The 21,644-nt window shown below is 40.1% G+C and overlaps 1 protein-coding gene across 9 annotated transcripts in view; it reads left to right on the forward strand.

The window, feature by feature from the left end:
* BTRC (beta-transducin repeat containing E3 ubiquitin protein ligase) overlaps nt 1-21,644 on the forward strand; it is a 206,923-nt gene that overhangs the window by 179,072 nt on the left and 6,207 nt on the right. For all 9 annotated transcript variants that reach the window (XM_045361411.3, XM_065521306.2, XM_005566241.5 and 6 more), the window contains 7 exons: nt 74-211; nt 739-857; nt 2,421-2,670; nt 3,115-3,233; nt 4,305-4,415; nt 6,044-6,122; nt 21,017-21,209. In XM_045361411.3, the coding sequence (XP_045217346.1) occupies nt 74-211; nt 739-857; nt 2,421-2,670; nt 3,115-3,233; nt 4,305-4,415; nt 6,044-6,122; nt 21,017-21,178 (978 nt within the window). In that variant the 3' untranslated portion in view covers nt 21,179-21,209. The remainder of the gene's footprint in view (nt 1-73; nt 212-738; nt 858-2,420; nt 2,671-3,114; nt 3,234-4,304; nt 4,416-6,043; nt 6,123-21,016; nt 21,210-21,644) is intronic.

Below are 21,644 nucleotides of genomic sequence, written 5' to 3' on the forward strand. Positions count from 1 at the left end.
GTCATTAAAGCCCAAAAAGAGTTTGATTCTAGGCGTTTCCTAACACTGCCATTTTCCCATTCCTTCTTCTCAGACAATAGAATCTAACTGGAGATGTGGAAGACATAGTTTACAGAGAATTCACTGCCGAAGTGAAACAAGCAAAGGAGTTTACTGTTTACAGTATGATGATCAGAAAATAGTAAGCGGCCTTCGAGACAACACAATCAAGGTGAGGTCTGTTCAGTTGTAGGAAGGTAGCGGAGGGAGCGAGGCTGACTACATTCTTAGCACAGTCCAAAGCATAAACTCTAAGCATTATTTCTAGAAAGTAAGTGAAGATTTTAGATTGTTTCCAGTTCCAAAGCCAAAATCATTTCCTTAAAGGACAGACATCTGCTTCCCCCCAGAATATTATACAAATGGGTAGTCCTAGGGTTAAATTCTCTTCTTGAAATGCACTGAATGGGCTATTACTCTTTTGGCCCTCACATAATTATAAACTACCTTGTTCCTTAATGAAAAGGATAAAAGTTTGCATAGTACTGAAGCTATATATATATATATATATATATATATATATATATATATATATATGTGGGTGGGTGGGTGTGTGCTTAGCTATACCCATAGGGAAGAATGCTTTCCACACTACTCTGGGCTTTGATTATTTGGGGGATCAAACACATAATAAGACCAACAAGTCTCCACAGCACCCCATCATCACATTGATCAAAAGGATCTTATTTGCCATCCTAGATCTGGGATAAAAACACATTGGAATGCAAGCGAATTCTCACAGGCCATACGGGTTCTGTCCTCTGTCTCCAGTATGATGAGAGAGTGATCATAACTGGATCATCGGATTCCACGGTCAGGTAGAAAATTTCATATGCTCTTTTGAACTCTGAAACATCAGCTCTACTCTGTTCTTTGTCATAGATAGTAATTTTGTATGTATCGGCACAGTTCTGAAACTAAAGAAGAATAAACCACCAGGTCCCCATCATTTCTGTCAGTCTAGAACTAGAAAACTTGATTTAGGAATGCTTGAGGTAAGTTTACATTTTCACACATTTAAGAAACTACACGTTCTATATTAATTTGGAGGATCATCTATTACAGAAACTTTTCTTATCCTTATGGTAAACTTTGCATTCCTTACAAAAGCCATCTCACAAGGGAATGACATGAATGCAATGAAGCCTTCCTTTCAGGTAGTTGTAACTGTAGTGCAGGTCTGTATTATCTCCTTTGAAACATGTACAGGTGAGCTGTGCTCTCTTTGCCAGCCCCTCCCCTGCCATCCCTGCAGTTTTTAATTGCGAGCTTCACTCAGGGAGGGGCCCTCAATTTCCAGAGGCATTAGTGATTTGATGACACAGCCATTATACTGCTGGAGTCTGGGATAGCTTGAGTTCTGGGTACCAGCAGCACTGCTGGGAACCTCTGTTAGGAATTTTGCCTTAAGCTAAAGGATTTAGCAAACATAATGCATCAAAAGTAACTTTAAAAAAAATAGACGTAGGAAAAAAGCAGTTAACTGCATTGTTAGATACTCTGAAGTTAAATGTTTACCATTCCAAGTTATCCTCTGTGAATAGAAAAGACTGTTCCTGTTTTTTGTCTTTTGACTTAAAAGCATAGCAAACTTGTCCTTGTAGTTACTGACATTTAACATTTATTGGTGCTTGTGGAGCGAGTGCCCCACAGAATCTGAAACACTGTAGATGCTAACATCATTTATAAAGAAAAGATGATTTTCTATAAAAGGGGGCTAAACTGGAAAAAGGAAATAACATGTTATAAAACCCAAAGTAAATAAACAAAAATAGAATAATCAAAATATATCATCACACAAAATTCTCAAGCTATCCCAGGACCCCACACTCTGCTGTGAAGCCCATATTTACAATGCAGGGGCTGTTTTAAACCCCTGCCTACTTCAAAACACAGAAATGGGGGCTTAGAATTAGAGTCATGATTATCTTGGCCTTTGACCTTTATGATAAAACCTGAGATCCAGGGTAATCAAACTCAAATTCACATTACTAAGTATGTGACAGAAGCATCTTAGCCTATGTCATTTCTGGCTCCTGAGGGCTATCATTGGGATGGGCACTAATGCTACTGTTATTATTCAGATTCCCCATTTAAAATGTATCTTACTAATGGTATCCAATTGAATGTCAGAAGTTTTACAGTCTGGGCCAAATTATTAGGTGACAGTGGCTGCCACCTCATCCTTGCCCTCCACAACTTGCCCATATTTCAAGCAGTATGTCTTAAGGACACACTGGCAGCATCCCATTCCCTTTCTTCTCCCACTCTCCCGGTCCGGCACTCTCTCTAAATATAAGGGGTGGAAGGGTGCATGATGGTCAAATATAGGTAACAGACTGTAGCTTGAGTACCATCTAAATCTCATCTGTCGCTTCCAGAGTGTGGGATGTAAATACAGGTGAAATGCTAAACACGTTGATTCACCATTGTGAAGCAGTTCTGCACTTGCGTTTCAATAATGGCATGATGGTGACCTGCTCCAAAGATCGTTCCATTGCTGTATGGGATATGGCCTCCCCAACTGACATTACCCTCCGGAGGGTGCTGGTCGGACACCGAGCTGCTGTCAATGTTGTAGACTTTGATGACAAGTACATCGTTTCTGCATCTGGGGATAGAACTATAAAGGTAATAAGGCATTTTTCAGTAAGTTTCCAACTTAGAATGGGGAAATTCATATGAAAATTTGATCAGGGGCAATTTCATATTTAAACATTGGTGCAGAAAAATGTAATATTTAATTCAGAGACTATTCTACAAGTGAAAAGGTAATAAGTGAGACGTTGTGTGACAATTTGGCCGAGGTATTTTATTCCTATAAATAATGGTGAGTGTGAGAAGATACTAACCCTAGAAGAGTAAATCAATTTGAGGAATTCTCATGTGATAACAGCCAACTGCAAATTAGCCTCTGTTACCATGAATTTAAATTGTCCTTTGTTTTATTTGTTTGAGAAGTTGACTTCCCTCTAATGGTTCAGCCCTGTTTTCTGCTTCCCTAAGACTCCAGTTGCCATAGATTTTACCAGTAAAAGCACCAAATCAACTGCTCAATGCCATTTTCTTTTTCAGGTATGGAACACAAGTACTTGTGAATTTGTAAGGACCTTAAATGGACACAAACGAGGCATTGCCTGTTTGCAGTACAGGGACAGGCTGGTAGTGAGTGGCTCATCTGACAACACTATCAGGTGAGCACCTAGTACCTTGTATCATAAGGGATCGATATTATGCTCCCATTCATTACTAATGCACAGATCATACAAGTCTGTAATTTTGTTATGTTTATAATCAACTGTGTTTCCTTTCTGTAGCTTCTTACAGATCAGAAGTTTGCCCCAAGCAGAGAAGCAGCACAGCAAAGCCTTTTGTTGCCCTTCTTTTTAAATTTCTCCTGTCTACAGTTGAAAAGTGCTAATAAACAGCTAAAAGCCTTTTCTTTGCCATTGTTTTCAAGAAATGAAAAGATTTGTTTCCTTACTAGAAATTATGTAATTTTTGTCTTAGCATTACATAATTGGCCAGAGTTACCTGTATTTGAAATTATGAAGGTTTCACAGTTGGAAGCCCTTTTTGGGGTGTTCTCTTCACAAAGACGAATGACATAGTCATGATTAGAATTTGGAAGATTTATCCATCATTACCCTTCAGTGAAGTACTAAAAGGATGAAAAGGCCATTAAAAAAACAACAGATAGAGCTACTGTTTGTTATATCTAAGGAAATTATTCCTAGAAGTCACTTGAATTGCTCTGAAAACATACAGTTTTTTAAATTAGTACACAAAAGTTTTTGAGAACTGACTTTGCATTTCCATTCTCTGAGAATAACTGTCCTGGACAGTGGTAAAAGAAGTGTCCACCATGGCAGAGGGGGAGGTGCTTTGTGAGAACAGGACATCGCTGATAATCTGTATCTTATTCAGTTTGATGACTTCAGGAAACTACTTTCTTAGCTCAGTCATTTCCTGCTCAGGCAACTGTGTGCATTGAGTTCGTTTTTATACCTGGAAGAACCTGTTTACAGAATTATATAAAGCACTGTGCTTTGAAAATACATTTTATGTTTGAACTTAAACCTACATTTTTCTGTGTGAGTTATATAGCAGAAAGGAAATAAATTACATTGAAAGCAGTACATATCTGTGTGGGTGGTGATTGATTTTATTTTGTGAATTTTTAGAAGGCATATAAAGTGTATTATAACATTCCAGGCTTAGAAAAGAATACGTGAAAATTCACTTGACTCAATTTTCTCTTCCAGATTATGGGACATAGAATGTGGTGCATGTTTACGAGTGTTAGAAGGCCATGAGGAATTGGTGCGTTGTATTCGATTTGATAACAAGAGGATAGTCAGTGGGGCCTATGATGGGTGAGTGTGCTAACAGGGTGTAAAAAGAGAAAATCTACGTCTTAATCCTTCCTTATGTTTATGGTGTTAAACATTACCATTCCTTGTTTCTAAAGCTTATAGATTTTACACAAAGTGATACCATATTTCTTTAATCTGTATATTTACCTCTCCTTGGTTTAGTGTCCTGAAATATTCTTTCCAATCATTTTATTATACTTGTTTGCACATGGTTGTCATTCATATTTTGGTTATTTGGTTATGTATTTCACTGTTTTGCCCTGTAAAGCAAAACAAGAAAAACCCAGTGTTAACAGGCTACCCATGTAAAGTGGTAACCTGTTAACAAAACACAAACACTAGAGGGCAGTATTTGGGGATTTAGTGTGGTAAGATCTCCAATTTTGATCTCTTGGATTTTTTATCTCTTTTAGTAATTTTTAAAAGTACAGTTCTCTTGTCATCACTTGTCATCCTAGCATTTCATTTATGAGTTTAGTCATCTTTATTTTCTTCTAATTTCTAGTGGTTATGGAATCCATTAATGTTGTGAATGGACCCCACGTCCACCAATCCTAAGCACAGTGGCTTGTGCATGTAATCCCAACACTTTGGGAGACCGAGACAGGTGGATACTTGAGGTCAGGAGTTCAAGACCAGCCTGGCCAACATGGCAAAACCCAGTCTCTACTAAAAGTACAAAAATTAGCCAGGTGTGGTTGCAGGTGCCTGTAATCTCAGCTACTCAGGAGACTGAGGCAGGAGAATTGCTTGAACCAGGGAGGCAGAGGTTGCAGTGAGCCAAGATTGCACCACCATGCTCCAGCCTGGGCGACAGAGCAAGACTCCGTCTCCAAAAAAAAAAAAAAAAAAAAAAAAGTTATTCACTTACGAAGGACTCCTTATCATTTCTTTTTGTCAAACTGCCTGATTTGGGGGGTGAAGGGTAGAAAGCTACAGTTCAAATATTGGCAACTTTTTAAATATCAGAAACTAACAACATTATTTTAGTTCATGAGCTAACTATACTGATACATTAATTAGCCAATGCAAGCAGCAAGAAGCTGCTCACTTCTTCTGCTTTGGGTCAGCCATCACTGTTACAACCTTGGGAAACTGTTCAGAGTGTGGTGACATGTTCCAGCTTGGTCAAGACAATATTTTCTTATTGCCCTGGCTTTGATCTGTACCCACCTGTCTTGGAATTTGTCTGTTATGTACCTTGAGGAAACATGGCCTATAAAAGGTTGTTGGAAGAGCTACACTTATTTAAATCAAAAGATGAGGGCTTACTTATATAAACTCCATTGCTCTTACATGGACCCCAGTCCCTCAGTACATGTGACCTGGGCCACTCTTAGAAGTGACCAGGAAGAGGATGCCTCAGAGTTGTAGATTTCTAGGTCTATGTAATATCATTAGGAGGTCTAATGTACAAGATCTCCTCTTGATCCCAAAGTGTGGTTTAACTTTACTATTAAATGTCTTCAGTTTGGTTAAAGCTAGCCTGTTTCTCATTTGTAGGTTAATCACGTACATTTCAACTATACTCACCATCCATATTTATTGCCATGAATTTCTGCTGTTCTTCCCTGTGTTCTCTTACTTTTGCTTTTAACTAGCATTTTTGTCCCCTTTTTGATCTTTAGAAAAATTAAAGTGTGGGATCTTGTGGCTGCTTTGGACCCCCGTGCTCCTGCAGGGACACTCTGTCTACGGACCCTTGTGGTAAGAGCCTTGCTGTTAGAGCATTGGAGAGCAGGTGGGGGAAGAAATTAAACATTGATGTGCTGTGGAATATGGATTTGAATTTAATAGTTACAACCTCACAAAACCTACAACTAAGTGGTAAGGCAACCAGTACATGACAATAAAATATGTTTATATAATTCCTTTCATCCAAAAATGCTTTAGAGACTATATATGGAGAGAAATGTGGCAGCTGTTTAACAGCTGCACAGAAACTCTACACAACAGTTTAGTGCAGGAAGTGAATAAGAATTCTGTATCCACCAGAAACAGCAGGGGGTACTAAGGGAGAGAGAATATAATTACTCAAATTGGAACCTGTCCAAAATCTGAGGACCTGTACACCTGTGCCTTCAAAAATTACCCTGGGGGCTGGGTGCGGTGGCTCATGCCTATTATCCCAGCACTTTGGGAGGTCAAAGCGGATGGATCACCTGAGGTCAGGAGTTCAAGACCAGCTTGACCAACATGGTGAAACCCTATCTCTACTGAAAATAAAAACAAATTAGCTGAGCATGGTGGTGAGCGCCTGTAATCCCAGCTACTCGGGAGGCTGAAGCAAGAGAATCGCTTGAACCTGAGAGGCAGAGGTTGCAGTGAGCCGAGATCACACTTGCACTCCAGCCTGGGCAACAAGAGTGAAACTCGATCTTAAAAAAAAAAAAAAAAAAAGTGCTCTGGGAATCTGCATGAACCCCTGCTGGTCAGCCCCTTAGTTCTGCAGCCTATTCATGAGCTAGTGCCTCCAGCAACTTGAACCCATCTTTTTTATTCCCCATATATCCACTTTTGACATTTGGGGAAAAAAGTGATTCAGAAGGAGAAATATCACTTTCAGAAGCACTAAATTCTTTATCATGTTGTTAGCCAGGGGCCCAGATTGATAAATACTGCTTCAATTAGAAAATTAGTTGGAGCAACAGGGTGGACAGAATCTTTTGCAGCACTCAGAGAAAAGATGAGAGCAAGCATTTGAAACCCAGTGTACTAAATCCTGACTGTCAACATTTAGGCATTCTTGGCTCTGGAGAAGAGAAAGAGGTTATATTTCTTGTCTTCCTTGTTGGATTTATGTGTGTATGTATAAGACAGGGTCTTCCTCTGTCACCCAGGCTATAGTGAAGTGGCACAATCATAGCTCACTGCAACCTCCAACTCCTGGACTGAAGCAGTACTCCTGCCTTAGCCCTCGAGTATAGCTGGCATTACAGGCTCTAGCCACAGCACCGTTTTAATTTTTGTGGAGACAGGGTCTCACTATGTTGCCCAGGCTGGTCTTAAACTCCTGGCCTCAAGCGATCCTCCTGCCTTAGCCTCCCAAAGTGCTGAGATTACAAGTGTGAGCCTCTGTGCCCCGCCCATTGTGGTATTTAAAGCACATTCTTACTATACCAAACATGCTTTACCTACATGTTTCACACATATCTTTTAAAATGTATACTTTTCCGGCCGGGCGCGGTGGCTCAAGCCTGTAATCCCAGCACTTTGGGAGGCCGAGACGGGCGGATCACGAGGTCAGGAGATCGAGACCATCCTGGCTAACACGGTGAAACCCCGTCTCTACTAAAAAATACAAAAATCTAGCCGGGCGAGGTGGCGGGCACCTGTAGTCCCAGCTACTTGGGAGGCTGAGGCAGGAGAATGGCGTAAACCCGGAAGGCGGAGCTTGCAGTGAGCTGAGATCCGGCCACTGCAGTCCAGCCTGGGCAACAGAGCAAGACTCCGTCTCCAAAAAAAAAAAAAAAATGTATACTTTTCCTTTTTAAGAAAGTTTTTCTTTTTAAGAGAACCTGTCTCTTAAAAAATGACTGTGCTGGCCGGGCGCGGTGGCTCAAGCCTGTAATCCCAGCACTTTGGGAGGCCGAGACAGGCGGATCATAAGGTCAGGAGATCGAGACCATCCTGGCTAACATGGTGAAACCCCGTCTCTACTAAAAATACAAAAAACTAGCCGGGCGAGGTGGCGGGCGCCTGTAGTCCCAGCTACTCGGGAGGCTGAGGCAGGAGAATGGCGTAAACCCGGGAGGCGGAGCTTGCAGTGAGCTGAGATCCGGCCACTGCACTCCAGCCTTGAGACTCCGTCTCAAAAAAAAAAAAAAAAAAAAAAAATGACTGTGCTTTAAATACAACAAGGGACAGGGCACAGTTGCCCAGGCTGGAGTGCAGTGGCTATTCACAGGCATGAACATAGCCTCAAACTGCTGAACCCAAGTGATCCTTCTGCTTCTGCCTCCCTGTGCCAGGCCTAAAATGTGTATTTTCTTTCATCTATAATTAATCTAAGTCTGGTTTTTAGGCATAATTTATATGCAGCAAAATTCACTCTTTAAGACATTTTTCTGTTAATTTTGCAGTTGTGTAACCGTCACCACATCAACATGTACAACATTTCCATTATCCTGAAGAGTTCTTTATGCCCCTTCATGTCAATTTACTCCCCTTACCCACTAGCAACTGTTATCGACTATTCATCTGATTTTTATTCCTATAGTTTGCTTTCTCATGAACATCTGATAAATCATGGAGTATGTAGCCTTTTGTGTTTGGCTTTTTTAAGTTCATTGGAGATTCATCCATGTGGTTGTATGTATAAATACTTTGTTGCTTTTTATTGCTGAGTAGTATTCCATTGTATGAATTAGCCAGTTTGTTTATTCATTCACCAATATAAGGACATTTGGAATGTTTCCAGTTTTTGTTGATTCTTAGTAAAGCCACTGAAAACATTTCCATATAGTCTTTTCTATGTCCATACTGTTTTCATTTCTCTTGGGTAGATATAGGAGTGTGATTTCTGGATTTTATGAAAGTATATTCTTAAATTTAAAAGAAACTGCCAAGCTATTTCCCAAAGTGGCATGGGATTTTGCAAATTGAGACCAGTCTGGGCAACATAGCAATACCTCATCCTTATTTATTTATTAAAAAAACTTTTTTTTTTTTTTTTTTTTTTTTTTTTGAGACGGAGTCTCGCTCTGTCGCCCAGGCTGGAGTGCAGTGGCGCAATCTCGGCTCACTGCAAGCTCCGCCTCCCGGGTTCACGCCATTCTCCTGCCTCAGCCTCCCGAGTAGCTGGGACTACAGGCGCCCGCCCCTGCGCCCGGCTAATTTTTTCTATTTTTAGTAGAGACGGGGTTTCACCATGGTCTCGATCTCCTGACCTTGTGATCCGCCCACCTCGGCCTCCCAAAGTGCTGGGATTACAGGCGTGAGCCACCGCGCCCGGCCCAAAAAACTTTTTTTTAATTTAAGCATTTTACATTTTCACCAACAATGTATAAGAGTTCAATTTTTCTATATCCTTGCCAGCACTTGGTATTGTCAGTATTTTTTTAAATTAGACCCATTTGTGGGGGCGTGTAGCGATATATCATTGTTAGTTTAATTTGTCTTTCTGTAGCTAATAATACCAAACATCTTTTTGTGAATGCTTATCTTCTTTTGTCACCATTCAGATCTTACAACCATTTTATTTATTGAGTTGTTTATTAAAATAGATTCATATAGGTATAATGGACATATTATAAATGGACATATTGAAAGTGTACAACTTGGACAGGCATAGTGGCTCATGCCTGTAATCTCAGCCCTTTGTGGGGCTGAGGCAGGCAGATCGCTTGAGCTCAGGAGTTAAAGAGCAGCCTGGGCAACATATTGAGATTTCATCTCTATAAAAACTAAACAAAAAATTAGCCAGGTATGGTGGCAAGCACCTGTACTCCCAGCTACTTGGGAGGCTGAGGTGGGAGGATTGCTTGAGCCAGTGCACTCCAGCCTGGGCAACAGAGTGAGACCCTGTCTCAAAAAAAAAAGGAAGTGTACAAGTTAATAAATTTTGACATATGTATATACCAGTGAAACCACAAATAATGAAGATATGCTCATGCCCCTTGGTTAGTCCCTCCTTCCTTTTCCATCAGAGCCCATCTCACCTCCCCCTGCCCCAATCTCCAGGCAACCACGGATCTGCTTTCTGTCAATGTTGATTAGTTTGCATTTTCTGGGGCTGTATAAAAATGGAATCATATATTAAATACTTTTTTGCCTGTCTCTTTTCATTAAGCACTCTTTTTTTTTTTTTTTTTCTTTTTTTTTTTTTTTGGAGACAGAGTCTCACTCTGTCGCCAGGCTGGAGTGCCGTGGCATGATCTTGGCTTACTGCAACCTCTGCCTCCTGGGTTCAAGCGATTCTCCTGCCTCAGCCTCCCGAGTAGCTGGAACTACAGGTGTGTGCCACCACGCCCAGCTAATCTTTGTGTTTTTTTAGTAGAGACGGGGTTTCACCATGTTGGCCAAGATGATCTCAATCTCTTGACTTCGTGATCTGCCCACCTCGGTCTCCCAAAATGCTGGGATTACAGGCGTGAGCCACCATGCCCAGCCTCTAAGCACAATTATTTTTGAGATTCACCCATGTTGTTGATGTATATCAATATTTCATTTCCTTTGAAAATTTGCTGAGTAGTATTCTATTGTATGATTATACCCATTCACTATATTGTTTCTCATTTTTGGCTGTTAACAAAGTTTCTATAAACATTTATGTAGAAGTCTTGGGATGAATATATGCTTTTTGCTTTTATTTCTCTGAGGTAAATACCTAGGAGCAGATGACTAGGTCATATGGTAAGTGTATGTTTAAAATTTTTTTAGAAACTGCCAAACTGTTTTTCAGAGTGGTTTACCATTTTACATTATAGTATAGCAGTGTATGAGAGTTCCAGTTACTCCACATTCTTGCCAGTACTGAGCACAGTCTTTAATTTAGTCTTTCTCATTGTGGTTTAATTCGTGTATCTCTAATGATTAATAATGTCGAACATCTATTCTTGCCATCTGTATGTCTACTTTGGTGAAGTGTGTTCAAATCTATTCCATTTTTTAATTGAGTGGTTATTGAGTTTTGAGATTCTTTTATGTATTCTAAGTTACAAATGCTTTATCAGATGTCATTCACAAGTATTTTCTTCACATTCATAATTTGTTTCTTTGTTTTCTTAAAAGCGTCTTTCAAAAAGCAGTTCTTAATTTTAAGTCCACTGTATTGACTTTTTCTATTATGGCGTATGTTACTTGCTATTGTATCTCAAAAAAACCTTTGACTAATCCAAAGTCACAAGGATTTTTCCCTGTGTTTTCTTCTCTAAGTTTTATAGTTTTCAGTTTATATGTTTGTCTATGATCCATTTTGAGTTAATCTCTGCATATGGTACAAGGTATAGATCAAAGGGTTGGGCTTTTTTACACATGAATATCCAGTTGTTCCAGCACCATTTATTCAAAAGACTGTCCTTTCGAAATGCTTTTGCAGCTTTGTCAAAAATGAATTGACCATATACGTGTGACTCTACTTTGGGAATCTGTTCTGTTCCATTGATTTTTGTCTATCTTGATTCCAGTATAATTTTATTTTGATTACTGCAGCTTTTTACCAACTCTTGAAGTCAAGTAATACGAGTCTTTCAGCTTTGTCTTTTTCAGAGGTTTTTGGGGCCTTTGATTTTTCATGTTAATTTTAAAATCAGTTTGCTAATTTCAACCAAAAAAAAGTCTACTGGGAATGTTTTTAAATTTTTAATAAAGTAGGTATGGGGTCTCAGTGTGTTGCCCAGACTGGTCTCAAACTCCTGGCCTCAAATAGTACTCCTACCTCAGACTCCCAAAGTGCTTGGATTATAGGCCTGAGCCACTCCACCTGCTGGGATTTTTGTTGGACTTGTTTTGACTCTAGATCCGTTTGGAGAATATTGACTTTTGAACAATATTGAGTCTTTATCTCTTCATTTGTTTAGGTCTTTTTAAATTTCTCGTCCATGTTGTAGCTTTCAGTGTAAAGGTTTTGCACATCTTTTGTCACATTTATCCCTAAATATTTTGTATTTTTAATGCTATTGGAAAAGGTATTTTTAAACCTTGGTTTCTGATTGTTCGTTGCAAATACATAGAAATATACTTTTACTTATTTCCCAATCTGTGTATCTTTTATTTCTCTCTCTTTTTTTTTTTTTTAATTGCACTGGCTAAGACCTCCAGTACAATGTTAAAAACAATTGGTAAGAGTGAATGTCCGTTTCTTGTTCATGATCTTAGGCGAAAGGCATTCAGTCTTTCACCATTTCACATATATGTATATATAGATGTATGTCAGCTATAGGTTTTTCATAATGACCCCATTATCAGGGGAATAAGCAGTTCCCTTCTGTTCCTAGATTGCTGAGAGTTTTTGTGAGGAATGCATGTTGGATTTTGTGAAATGCTTTATCTGATCCATTGAGATAATCATATGGTTTTTCACTTTTATTCTGTTAATTGGTATATTGCATTGAATTTTTTAAGCTTTAAATCCTTTGCATTGGCCGGGCGCGGTGGCTCAAGCCTGTAATCCCAGCACTTTGGGAGGCCGAGACGGGCGGATCACGAGGTCAGGAGATCGAGACCATCCTGGCTAATATGGTGAAACCCCGTCTCTACTAAAAATACAAAAAAAAAAAAACTAGCCGGGCGAGGTGGTGGGCGCCTGTAGTCCCAGCTACTCTGGAGGCTGAGGCAGGAGAATGGCGTAAACCCGGGAGGCGGAGCTTGCAGTGAGCTGAGATCCGGCCACTGCACTCCAGCCTGGGCGACAAAGCGAGACTCCGTCTCAAAAAAAAAAAAAAAAAAAATCCTTTGCATTGCTGGTATAAACCCCACTTGTTCATGAGGTATAATCCTTTTTATGTGTTGTTGGATTCACTTTGCTAATATCTTTTTAAGGATTTTTGTGTGTGGTATATATCTGTGTTTGTAAGGGATATTGGTTTGTTGCTTTATTTTCTATGTCTCTGGTTGACTGTCATGATAATGTTGGCTTTATAAAATAATTTTTGAAGTGTTCCCTCATCCATTTTCTAAGAGTTTGCATACATGATATTATGCTTCTTTAAATGCTTGATATAATTCACTAGTGAAACATCTAGACCTGGAATTTTCTTTGTGGAAAGTTTTAATTACAACTTCAGTTTCTTTAATAAATACAGCACTCTTCAGATTTAGTATTTCTTCTGAAGTCAACTTTAATACTTTCTCTTCCAAGAAGTTTGGCCGTTTTATCTAAATTATCAAATTTATTGAAATAAAGTTATTCATCATATTCCCTTATTATCCTTTTAATGCCTTTAGGAGCACAGTCATATTTCCTTTTTCGGTTTCATTGATTTTTTTTTCTTTTTCTAGCTTCTTAAGGTAGAAACTAAGATCATTGACTTTGAAACTTTTTTTTTTAATATAATCAGTTGAAGCTATAAATGTTATTAGAAGTAATTCTAATCACTATTTTAGCTACATCCCAAAAAATGTCAATTTAGTTGGTTTATAATATTCAGGTCTTCTGTATCCTTAGTGATTTTTCTATTTGTCCTTACCAATTATTGAGAGGAATTTTTATGTCTCCCTGAATTTGTCTATTTCTCCTTACAGTTGTGACAGCTTTTGCTTCATGGTTTTTGTTTGTTTGAGACAAGGTATCACTATGTCGCCCAGGCTGGAGTGCAGTGGCACACCTATGACTCACTGCAGCCTCAACCTCCCAGGTTCTATCAGTCCACCCGCCTCAGCCTCCCGAGTAGCTGGGACCACAGGCGAGTGCCACCACGTCTGGCTAATTTTTTTGTATTTTTTTGTAGAGATGGAGTTTTGCCACATTGCCCAGGCTGGTCTGGAACTGCTGGGCTCAACCTCAACAAAGTACTGGGATCACAGGCATGAGCCATGGCACCTGGCCTGATTCATGGTTTGTTGTTGTTGTTTTTGTTGTTTTTGAGATGAAGTTTCTCTCTTGTCATCCAGGCTGGAGTGCAGTGGCATGATCTCGGCTTACTGCAACCTCCACCTCCTGGATTCAAGCGATTCTCCTGCCTCAGCCTCTCAAGTAGCTGGGATTACAGGTGCCTGCCACCGCACCAGCTAATTTTTTGTATTTTTAATAGAGACGGGATTTCACTGTGTTTGCCAGGATGGTCTTCATCTCCTGACCTTGTGATCCGCCCGCCTCAGCCTCCCAAAATGCTGGGATTACAGGCATGAGCCACCAACTTCTGGCCTTTTAAAGAAATTTTTTAATGGAACAAAGAGAGTTTATTTTTACCCACATGTTTACCTTTTCTGTTGCCTCCCATTCCTTTGTATAAATTGTATTTCCATCTGATATCATTTTCCTTCTGCTTAAAGAACTTACTTTAACATTTCATATATGCAGGTACACTGGCGACAAATACTTTCACTTGTCGTTTACTTGGGAAAGTTTTTTTTTTTTTAAAGGGATGGGATCTCATTCTATAGCCCAGGTTGGAGTACAGTGGCATGATCATAGCTCACTTCAGCCTTGGACTCCTAGTCTCAAGTAATCCTCCTGACAGCCTCCCACATAGCTGACTACAGGCTTGTGCCACCATATCTGGCTAATTTTCTTTATTTTTTTTAGAGATAGGGTCTCATTGTGTTACCCAGACTGGTCTCGAACTCCTGGCCTTACATAATCCTCTTGCTTCACAACCTCCTGAGTAGCTGAGATTATTACAGGTGCAAGCCACTGTGCCTGGCTCTGAAAAAGTTTTCATTTTGCCTTCATTTTTGAAAGATATTTTTGCTGGCTAAATAATTCTATATAGGCCAGGCATGGTGTCTCACACCTGTAATCCCAGCACTTTGGGAGTCTGAGGCGGGTGGATCACTTGAGCTCAGGAGTTCAAGACCAGCCTATCAACATGGCGACCCTTTCTCTTCAAAAATACAAAGATAAGCTGGGCATGGTGGCACGTGCCTGTAGTCCCAACAATTTTGGGAGGCTGAGGTATGAGGATCCTATGAGTCTGGGAGATTGAGGCTGCAGTAAGCCATGAATGTGCCACTGCACTCCAGCTTGGGTGAGAATGAGACCCTGTTTCAAAAAAAAAAAAAAAAGAATTCTAGATTGACAGTGTCTTTCAGCACTTTAATGATGTCATTCCATTTTCTTCTGGCTTGATTTCTGACTAGAAGTTGGAAGTCACTCGTCTAAATTATGTATCTTTTTCCTCTGACTGCCTTTAAGATTTTATCTTTATGATTAGTTTTCAGCAATTTGCTTATGATGTGTCTTGGCGTGGTTTTCTTTGTGTTTTTCCTACTTCACATTAAAAAATAGAATTGACAGAGCGATTTGAAGAAGGCTAAACTATATGTTGTCTACAAGAAAGCTACTTTAACTATAAAGACACATACCCCTTAAAAGTAAATGGTTAGCGAAAGATATAACACATGTTATAGACTGAATTGTGTTCCCCTAAAATTTATATGATATCTTAACCACCGGTACCTCAGAATGTGACTGTATTTGGAGTTATAGGAGCTTTCAAGAGGTAAATAAGGTTAAATGAAGTCATTGGAGTAGGCCCTAACCCGATATGACTGGTGTCCTTATAACAAGAGGAGATTGGGACACACAGAGACCATGTGAAGATAAAGGGAGAAGATGACCATCTACAAGTCAAAGGAAGAAGCATCAGAATGAAACCAACCCTGCCAACACTTTGATCTTGGAATTCTAGTCTCCAGACTGTAGGGAAATTAATTTCTATTTTTTGAGCACCCTAGTGTATGCCATACTTTGTTATGGCACCCCTAGCCCTGATGGACCATTCTAACACTAGTCAGAAGAAAGTTGGGGTAGCTGTATTAATTACAGAGAGAGCAAACCTCAGAGCAAGGAATATTATCAGGGATAAAGAGAAGTGTTGTATAATGATAAAGGGGCCAGTTCTTCAAGAAGACCTAACAATCCTTAACATGTACACACCTAATAGAGCATCAAAACATGAGGCAAAAAACCATAGAACTGCAAGGAAAGAATAGATGCATCCACTATTATAGTTGGAGACTTCAGCACCCCCATCAGTAATGGACAGATCTGGCAGGCAGCCAATTCAGTAAGAACATAGTTGAATTTAGCAGTACCATCAATGAAGTGTATATAATTGACGTCTATAGAATGCTTCATCCAACAGCAGCAGAATACACATTCTTCTCAAGCTCCCAAGGAAATTACACCAAGGCAGACCACAGTCAGGGCCATAGAATGCACCTTAAAAAATTTACAAAAATAGAAATCATACTGCATATGCTGCCAGATTACAGTGGCATTCAGTAATGGAAAGATAGCTGGAAAATCCCAAAATATGTGGAGATTAAACAATACACTTTTAAATAACACGTAGGTCAAGAAGAAATCGCAAGAGAAATTGAAATGTATTTTTTTTTAATTTTTACTTTTAATTTTTGTGGGTACATAGTAGGTTTATATATTTATGGGGAACATGTGATGTTTTGAAAAGTATTTTGAAGTAAACAAAAATGAAAACAGCTATCAAAATGTGTGGGATGCAGTGAAAGCAGTGCTTAGAGGGAAATTTATAGCAGTGAATGCATATCTTAGAAAATATCTAAAATCAATAGTCTAAGCTTCTAGTAGAGCCAACTAAGAGAAGAGCAAATTAAATTCAAAGTAAGTAGAGGAAAAGAAATAATAAAAACTAGACCAGAAATCAATGAAATTGAAAACAGGAAATCAATGGAGTACATCAAGACCAAAAGCTAGTTCTTTGAAAGGATCAATAAAATGGATGAGCCTCTAGCCAGACTACGAAAAACACAGAAGACATACTTTACTAATATTAGAAAGCAATCCCAGATCTTCACAGAATCAATACTTAATAATCTTTCCAAACAGAGAAACTAAGCCCAGGTAGATTCACTGGTGAATTCTACCAAACATTTGAATAAGTTATATCAATTTTCTATCATTTTTTTCTACAAGATAAAAACAGAATGAATAACTTGCTAACTCATCCTATGAAGCATTACCCTAAAACCAAAACCAGACAAATACAATATAGGAAAAGAAAAATACAGACTAATAATGGCTAAGCTATGAAGTTCAATAGGTTAGGCAGATCAGATGCATTTTCAGCTTAGGATAGTTTCATTTACAACAGGTTCATCAGGATGTAACCTATTGTAATTTGAGGAGCATCTGTATTTTAAACTATGATTCGTGCTTGAACCCGGGAGGCAAAGGTTGCAGTGAGCCAAGATCGCATCACTTCTAGCCTAGGCAACAAGAACGAAACTCTGTCTCAAAATAAATAAATAAATATTTGATTCAGACATATGTATGGTTTTCTTTTTTTTTTTTTTTTTTTTTTTTTTTTTTTTTTTTTTTTTTTGAGACAGAGTTTCACTCTTGTTGCCCAGGCTGGAGTGCAGTGACACAATCTCAGCTCACTGCAACCTCCGCCTCCTGGATGCAAGCTATTCTCCTGCCTTAGCCTCCCGAGTAGCTAGGATTACAGGTGCCCACCACCACACTTGGCTGATTTTTGTATTTTTAGTAGATACTGGGTTTCTCCATGTTGGCCAGGCTGGTCTCGAACTCCTGACCTCATGATCTGCCTGCCTTGGCCTCCCAAAGATCTGGGATTACAGGCGTGAGCCACTGCACCCGGCCATGTATGGTCTTATTATTGCCCTTATGTTTAGCAATTTCATGATTTCTAAAATTTTTTTGGGGGGGGGGACAGAGTCTTGCTGTGTCCCCCAGACTGGAGTGCAGTGGCTCGATCTCAGCTCACTGCAAGCTCCATCTCCTGGGTTCACGCCATTCTCCTGCCTCAGCCTCCCAAGTAGCTGGGACTACAGGCGCCCACCACCACGCCCGGCTAATTTTTTGTATTTTCAGTAGAAACGGGGTTTTGCTGTGTTAGCCAGGATGGTCTCGATCTCCTGACCTCGTGATCCGCCCATCTCGGCCTCCCAAAGTGCTGGGATTACAGGCATCAGTCACCGCACCGGCCTCTAAAATATTGTAAAATGTAATAATGTGCCAATAAAATGTAACTCTTAAATTTAAAAAATCCTCGACAAAATATTAGCAAATTAAATCCAGCAATGTATGAAAAGAATTATACCCTGTGACCAAGTGAGATTCATGCCAGGTATGCAAGGCTGGTTCAGCATTCAGAAATCAATTAATGTAATCCATCACATCAGGGGACTATAGAAGACAAATCACATGCTTATATCAATAGATGCAGTAAAAGCATTTGACAAAATCCAACACCCATTCATGATAAAAACTCTCAACAAACAAGGGATAGAGAGGCTTTTCCTCAACGTCATAAAGAAAAATGCAAATTAAAATTATAATAAAATCTACAAACCTACCAAAATAAGTGTAAAAGATTGGCAATATCAATTTTTGGTGAAGATGTGGAGTAATGAACTCTGATAAACTGTTGGTGTGAGTATAAATTGGCATGACTGTTAAAAAATTGTTTCATAGTATCTTCTAAAGCCAAACATACACCTACCCCATGGCCCAGCAAGTCTACTCCTAGTTGAAATGAGTGCATATGTTCAGCAAAAGACACATAAATGTTCATAGCAGCTTTGTTGTATAATAGCCATAAACTATAATCAGCCCCTATGTCCACCAACAAGAGAATAGATGGATTGCATATTCATACAGTAGAATATCAACCAGTAATAAAAAAGAATGAACACCATTTTACATGCAGCAGCATAGAAGAATCTTATAATGTTGACTGAAAGAAGCCAGGCATGAGCTGTGCTCGGTGGCTCATGCCTGTAATCCCAGCACTTTGGGAGGCTGAGGCCGGCGGATTGCCTGAGTTCAGCAGTTGGAGACCAGCCCGGGCAACATGGTGAAATCTCGTCTTTACTAAAATACAAAAAATTAGCCAAGCATGGCAGGGGGCGCTTGTAGTCCCAGCTACTCAGGAGGCTGAGGCAGGAGAAACGCTTGAACCTGGGAGGCAGAAGTTGCAGTGAGCTGAGATCGCACCACTGCACTCTAGCCTGAGCGACAGAGCAAGACTCCTCCAAAAAAAAAAAAAAGAAGCCAAGCATGGCCAGGCGCAGTGGCTAAAGCCTATAATCCCAACACTTTGGGAGGCCGACATGGGCAGATCACAAGGTCAGGAGATCGAGATCATCCTGGCCAACATGGTGAAACCCTGTCTCTACTAAAAATACAAAAATTAGCTGGGTGTGGTGGCACGTGCCTGTAATCCCGGGTACTTGGGAGGCTGAGGCAGGAGAATTGCTTGAACCCAGGAGGCAGAGGTTACAGTGAGCCAAAATCACACCACTGCACTCCAGCCTTGCCACAGAGTAAGACTCTGTTTCAAAAAAAAAAAGGCAGGCATAAAAGAATACATACTATATGATTATATGAAATTCAGTAAGAGAGTAAACAAATTAATAACAATAACAACATTGGGCCAGGCAAAGTGGCCCACACGTATAATCTCAGAGCTTTGGGAGGCCAAGGCAGAAGGACTGCTTGAGTCCATGAGTTCAAAACCACCCTGGGCAACAAAAAGACCTGGTCTCTACAAAAAAAAAAAAAAGAAAAAGAAAACAAAAGCTGGGCGTGGTGGCATGTGCCTGTAGTCCTCACTACTTGGGAGGCTGAAGCAGGGAGATCACTTGAGCCCAGGAGTTTGAGGTTACGGTGAACTATGATCACACTACTGCATTCTTACCTGGGCAATAAAGTGAGACCCTGCATCTAAAAATGACGATCATGATGACGCCTGTAATCCCAGCACTTTGGGAGGCCAAGGTGGATGGATCACGAGGTCAGGAGATCGAGACCATCCTAACACAATGAAACCCCATCTCTACTAAAAATACAAAAAATTAGCCAGGCGTTGTGGCGGGCGCCTGTAGTCCCAGCTACGTCTGAGGCAGGAGAATGGCATGAACCCAGGAGGCAGAGCTTGCGGTGAGTGGAGATCACGCCACTGCACTCTAGCCTGGGCAACAGAGCAAGACTCCGTCTCAAAAAAAATAAAAAGATGATGATGATGATAAAATTGGAGTGGAGATAACATTGTTTAGTAAGGGGTGTGAGATTGTTTTCCAGTATGCTGGGAACATTCTACATCTTCATCAGGGTAGTGGTAACTGCCAGTGGTATGCTAGAACAGGCTCATACTCACTTATGAGAGCCAACTATTCATGAATTTTGCAAGCTGGTTGACTATTACTAGCTTATAATTGGCCATGGTAGGAGTTTTTAATGCCGTGGAAATCTACCAGTGGTTTTACAAAGTAGCAAAGTTGGTTGATAAACATTTATCAGCATACTGCTTATTGCTCACCAATCCTTGACCTCTGATTATAGAAGGAACTTAGAAGATAAAACCAGGGAGGTAGTAAGGAATGCTGTCATCCACCCTAAGCCAAAAAGGGTTGGCATGAGAAACTATTAATAGCATGCTATTTAGCATGTCTTGGCCAAAGAATATTACTTTGTTTACAGCTGCCTAGTATTTGACTTTTCCATGCTGCCTTTAGCCAAAGTAAATTTTCTTTTTTTTTAATTTATTTATTTATGTATTTATTTAGACAGAGCCTCACTCTGTTACCTAGGCTGGAGTGCAGTGGCATGATCTCAGCTCACTGCAACCTCTGCCTCCCAGGTTCAAGCAATTTTTCTGCCTCAGCTTCCCAAGTAACTGGGACTACAGGCACGTGCCACCATGCCCAGCTAATTTTTTGTATTTTTAGTAGAGATGGGGTTTCACCGTGTTAGCCAGGATGGTCTAGATCTCCTGACCTCGTGATCCGCCCGCCTCGGGCTCCCAAAGTGCTGGGATTACAGCCGTGAGCCACTGCACCCGGCCTCTCTCTTTTTTTAAAAAAACAACTTCATGGTAGAAAATTAACAGCAAACCATAGCCTTTCTGTAGACTCCTTTTGACATCTTGCTAAATTTGTGTCCTATTGATTTTGAGTAGTTCAAGTTCCTACCCTTTTTGTTTCTACTTCTTTAGGAGCATTCCGGAAGAGTTTTTCGACTCCAGTTTGATGAATTCCAGATTGTCAGTAGTTCACATGATGACACAATCCTCATCTGGGACTTCCTAAATGATCCGGCTGCCCAAGCTGAACCCCCCCGTTCCCCTTCTCGAACATACACCTACATCTCCAGATAAATAACCATATACTGACCTCAAACTTGCCCAGGTATCAAAATCTATTATGTACATAACACTGTGGGTAGGAGACAGGATATTAGCTGTAAGGTATTGCTAGTTCATGGAGCTTTCTCCTGCCATTTGTGTCACCAAGTCCTGTAAAGCCGAGGAAGCAGACAATGTGAGACAGGGCTGAAGCTGCCACAGTATGGACAGTGCCTTTCACCAAGGTAGCCAGCCTCAGTTCTAGGTGATTGTAGGGTCCTATGTGTGTGGTAAGCCTAGTCATTCCTGCCCTAGTTATCTAGTAGTACTGTTATGAAAATAAAATGAGATTTGAATCAGTTTGAAAACTAAGTAATGACCCAAAGGCCTGTGATGTTTAAGTTCCCAGATCACACAATACCTACAATAGAGACGTTTCAAGCCAAGTAGACACTCTGATGTCTAATGTGTGAATGGAAACATCTCTTGGTGAAAGTTC

Source organism: Macaca fascicularis, chromosome 9, assembly GCF_037993035.2.
Source record: "Macaca fascicularis isolate 582-1 chromosome 9, T2T-MFA8v1.1".
In the NCBI taxonomy this organism is placed as follows: domain Eukaryota; kingdom Metazoa; phylum Chordata; class Mammalia; order Primates; family Cercopithecidae; genus Macaca; species Macaca fascicularis.